The sequence below is a fragment of the Euphorbia lathyris genome, chromosome 2, assembly GCF_963576675.1.
Source record: "Euphorbia lathyris chromosome 2, ddEupLath1.1, whole genome shotgun sequence".
Lineage (NCBI taxonomy): Eukaryota > Viridiplantae > Streptophyta > Magnoliopsida > Malpighiales > Euphorbiaceae > Euphorbia > Euphorbia lathyris.
This window is the reverse complement of record NC_088911.1, coordinates 31684270-31689202: the sequence shown is the minus strand read 5'-3', so window position 1 is coordinate 31689202 and position 4933 is coordinate 31684270. Positions and strand designations below refer to the sequence as shown.

Sequence of the window (4933 nt, the reverse complement as noted above, 5' to 3'; positions counted from 1 at the left end):
CTAACTTAAACACATCTTAAGATCCTTAACCACTCAAACAACTATAATTGATAAGTTTATAAAATTTTAATAAATAATTATTTTTTCCTTTGTAAACAATAATAACAAATAATTTTATCCTTAAAAGGATATTTTTCTTTTCTAAGTAATTATATTTTACTAGCAACTTACTAAAAATATAATATGATTTCCGAAATTAAAATTAAAAAAAAAACAAAGTATACTGAGACTCTGCTGGCTTTCAGGCATTGGCGTTCTTTCTTCAGGTTTATTCCTTCCATTCCAGTAAAATCTACGCTATTGTATTGTATTGTTTCTACTTCGGTCTTTCTCAATAAACTCTGATGGCTAATATCCCGTGTTTTTAACATAATCCAATCTTTGATATAAGATTTTAATAAATATTATGAATTGTATGATTTCTTGTCCCAGACAGTGAGATATCTAAGAAAAAGAAAGTCTCAAAAGGTGTAATGGCATAATATAAATTATCAGTTGGTGAAAATTTACAACGTTTGTGACTAAGAGAATTCCAAATCCAAAGAGATAACCTAGTTAAATATACTGAGAGAGCCACTTGAAGCCATCGCCATATCCCATCTTGCGGACAATGCTGCACATGAACACCTCAAGAGGGCGTACATTAGAATCTGCAAGGTTCACCTTCCCTTTACCGGTCGTAAAGTTAGTGAGGCCAAGATGGTATCTCAGCTCATCCTCTGAAGCAGCATAAGGTATGTCAATCTTGTTTCCTAGAATGATGAATGGAACATTCGCCAATGCCTCGTCGGATAGGAGAGCATCCAGTTCTTTTTTTGATTCTGCAAACCTCTCTTTGTCAAAGGCATCAACCAAGTACACCACAGCATCCACCTTCATTACAATCCAAAAGATTTACACATTATCAACAATTCATTCTAAGAGCAATTACTTCCACAAAATTTAAATGAAAATATACATAATGCACCAGTGAGGTTGAGGACATAAAGACCAATCTTAAGAGCATAAAGGACAAATGCCAAATGGAAAACATGTGAATCTCTGTTCAAGATATAAAACATCAGAGCAGAGACAGAAAAGAGCATCAATTAGGAAACTACATAGCAAGTAAGCTAATAAGTGACTAACAATCACTATGTATACGATGCAACTTTGATTTCCACGCACTACAAGGGTGATTGACTCGAGCATTTATCCCTTCCCAAACTGGGAAGAGATATAGAAAACCACCATTCCATTATAGGGCTATTGTAAATTCCAGCAAGGAAATGGATTTTTTTTTTTTTGGTTCCCGCTAAAAGGAGAGAGAAGAGAAAGAAAGGATAAGGGGTTTAAAGCAATTCTCCTTCACTGACAGGTTAAACCAATACTTGCTTTTCCAAGCATACTCTTAAGAAAATATTACTGGAAAATTGAAATTTCTAAGACATATGACATGTAAATCATCAAGACAAGACAACAAAGAAATAAGACCAAGTATATAATAAGAGCATGGAAAATACTTGAAATAACTGATAAAGTGATTGAACCAATCCCATAAAATTTCCTAAATTTGGCATGGAAGTAATTCATGCCCATTAGTAGGGCTGTAAATGAGCAGAGCCGCTCATGAGCGGCTCGGTGATCGGCTCGACTCGGCTCGATTTGTAAACGAGCCGCTCGTGAACACGATTTACTGGCTCGGTTCGTAAACGAGCCGAGCTTGAACATGCCAAAGCTCGGCTCGAAAGCTCGCGAGCAGGCTCGATTAGAACATTTATGAACAAATTTTAGTTTTGTGTTAGTTCACAAATATCTAAACTTAATATTATTTTATTTGTTATTAGATGAGTTCGTTCACAAAATAATAATGAGTAATAGACAAACTATTTGTAAGCATCTTATTTATTTATTCACGAACTTTGCTTGTTAGCTTGTTTATGTACACAATTAAAGAGTTATTTGCGAGCAAACTTCACAAATATAATTAACGATTTACTCACAAACAATTCATGGTTAGATAATTTTCTTAATGAACAAAGTCCAAAGAAGATTTTGGGCTCGAAACAAGCTCGAAGCTCGGCTCAAGCTCGTTGAGCAAGTTTAAACTCGGCTCGAGCTCGGCTCGTTAATTTTATAGCAAGCTCGACTCGGCTCGAGCTCGTTAATTTTATAGCGAACAGAGCTTGAACAGGCCAAAGCTCGGCTCGGCTCGGCTCGTTTACAGCCCTATCCATTAGTATACATACAGGCAAGAACATGATAATGCAATAAACAATAGCTTCTCACCTATTTAAGATATTATTTCTTTCCTGAGACATCAAAACATGCTAAGCTTTAGAAGAAGTGTGATAATACCTTGGTGAAAATGTGCACATAGTTACTGGAATTTGGAAGCATTTGATAATCCTACTCGCTTGAATTGCATAAAAAATTGGGAACCCAAAACATATTTAAGATGCCTATGAATCCATGCCCAGACAATAACTGAATCTTAGTTTGGCAGAGACTTTAAACTAAACTGGAAAATAAACATGACCAAGTATATATCAAGAGCACGGAAAATACTTGAAAGAACTGATCAAGGGACTGCACCAATCCCATAAAATTTCCGAAATTAGGCATGAAAGCAATTCATGTCATAAGGATATATGCAGGCAAGAACCTGATGATGCAACAAACAATAGCTTGTCGCCTATTAATATGTTATTTATTCCTTTCCTGTCACTTCATTACATGCTTAACTTTAGCAGAGAGGTATGATAATACCTTAGTAATAAGGTGCACATAGTTACTGGAATTTGAAAGCATTCTGTATTTCTACTCTCTTGAATTGCATAACAAATTGGTAATCAAAACATATTTAAGATGCCTATGAATCCATGCTCAGACAATAACTGAATCGTAGTTTGGTGTGCTTTATGGTGGAGATATTGAAAAGGATGGAAAATTTACAGAAAAACATATAAACAGACACTGAAAAAATAAACAGTCACATCGCATAAAAAGGAGTCATGCTTAAATTTGCTCATACAACTAGAAAGATAATAATAATAAAACTTCACTACAAATTACTAATATACACACAAATCAGAATACTAGATACCAAATAAGAATAAATAGGAGGCAGGGCATTCTAATTTTCCATATCAATACACATAATTTGAATAAATAATACCCGTGAAAATAAATAAAACATAGTGATAATGTTATATACACAGTGTATCTATTATTAGGTTCATCCAAAATAATTCATTTAATATCTCAGGCATAATTTGGAAAAAGCCCTTTTGCGTCACTGTTTAAGCCAATAGATGAATGCATACCAAAATACAGCTTGAATGGCAGAAAGAATATTTTTGACCCATTTCAGAACATAAAAGCAGCAAAACTAGCTATTCTATTTATGAATAGTTTACCTTAGCATAGTAATCTTTCCAGACTCTCCGAGCAATCTGATGACCTCCCAAATCAAATGCCTTGAACTTGATTTTCCCAATACTGAGCTCTTCAGATGTAGGATACTGGGTAGGCTGATGCTGAACCAATCTCTGCAATCAGAAGAAAATTTTTAACAATAGCGTAATGGTCTCTTAAATAAAACTGCAACACTGGGGAGCCAACCAGGGGAGGAAGAAAAACAGACTGTCACAATTTCACCCGAAACTCCGAAATTGAACCAAAAAGTGCTAACTCTTAGATTTCTCAGTTGATATAATAAAAAAAAAAAATAAAAAAAAAAAAGTAAACAGACACGCCTACTGACAAGTAAAAGTAACAAAAAAAAAATCCTCAATATAACCAATGAATGAAATACCTTCATCAAACAAACTGATATCTAGTATCAACTGCAAAAAGAGAGAGTAAATTGAATGGATATTTGGTAACAGTTTAATATGCGTTCAGTTACAGAAGGGCCAATTGAAAAAATCAAATCAGAGATCTAGAACTCCCTTCCATTCCCTAATCAAAATAGCAAGTTATACAGAAAAGTAGGAGAAAAGAATTAATCGAACCTCGTCTTTCAACATGTGAAGCAAAGTGGTTTTCCCGGCATTATCAAGCCCTAGAAATAAGATCTTGGCCTCTTTCTGCCACAATCCGAGAGAGGCGAGGACGCCATAGAACCAATCAAGAAGAAACATGGCTTGTATGATCTAGGTGGTGATGAGATTATGAGATCCCTAATCGATAGAACTGGAATCTGTGACGGTGGTTAGAATGGAAGTATGGAACACAATTATGCCAAGTAAAAGACACGAATTTTCACTTGCTTTCGGGGGGGAGTAATGGTCTAATTGGACATCTTGATGACCTGGAACTCATTCTCCAGTGGGGCACGCTGATGCCCAAAATAACGCATTATGAACACGACCTCGTTTTAACGCGTGACCAAATAGACTACGGCAATGCCCTTCAAGGCCTTTGCGTATCTCCACGTGGCAGCCTACTATGGATTTTTGAATTAAGGGTGAAAATTGTGTTAAAATTCAGGACCAATTTACATGCACCTTAACGAGCACGTAGAATTTACTCATTTACCGTTTTGCACCTTAATGAGCAAAACGTTATAAATTTTCACAAATTAATTTCGATAAAATTAATTTTAATACTAAAAATTTATAAAATTAAAACAATTTATTAAAAATTTATCAATTTAAATATTGAGTTGATACTTTAAATTTTGATTTAAACTAAATTGATTGATCTTATTTTATCCCTTAATTTGTAGAATTTTCTATTTTTGAACATTGATAAACTGAATAATTTTTTTTAACTAAATTCTATATTTATAATTAATTAATTTGATAAATCAATATTTAATATAACCAAAAATAAAAATAAAAGATCAACATTTGTAACTTCTATTATTGTTATTTGTATCTTTTATGTAAAGAGTTCTTTTTAGAAATAGCTCGACTTGAACGGTTAAAGCCCAAATAGATATAAGTCA

General features: G+C 33.9%; 1 protein-coding gene across 1 annotated transcript; it reads right to left on the bottom strand.

Annotated features, from left to right (window-relative positions):
- Positions 1-459: 459 nt before the first annotated feature.
- On the bottom strand, positions 460-4301 carry LOC136217664 (small COPII coat GTPase SAR1A-like). Its single transcript, XM_066004279.1, has 3 exons — positions 3996-4301; positions 3399-3530; positions 460-873 (listed from the first exon to the last, which is right to left on the bottom strand). Exons 1-3 carry the CDS (start codon positions 4122-4124, stop codon positions 556-558), a joined length of 579 nt encoding a protein of 192 aa, XP_065860351.1. The 5' UTR covers positions 4125-4301; the 3' UTR covers positions 460-555.
- Between the last annotated feature and the right edge of the window lie 632 nt (positions 4302-4933).

Bases quoted from the DNA above. Each gene is read 5' to 3' on its own strand.
- LOC136217664 (XM_066004279.1), bottom strand. From the start codon at position 4,124: ATGTTTCTTCTTGATTGGTTCTATGGCGTCCTCGCCTCTCTCGGATTG. The intron at 3,531-3,995 runs GTTCGATTAATT...TTCTGATTGCAG, and splicing joins TTCACATGTTGAAAGACGAG to AGATTGGTTCAGCATCAGCC. The intron at 874-3,398 runs GTAAACTATTCA...ATTGTAATGAAG, and splicing joins GGAAAGATTACTATGCTAAG to GTGGATGCTGTGGTGTACTT.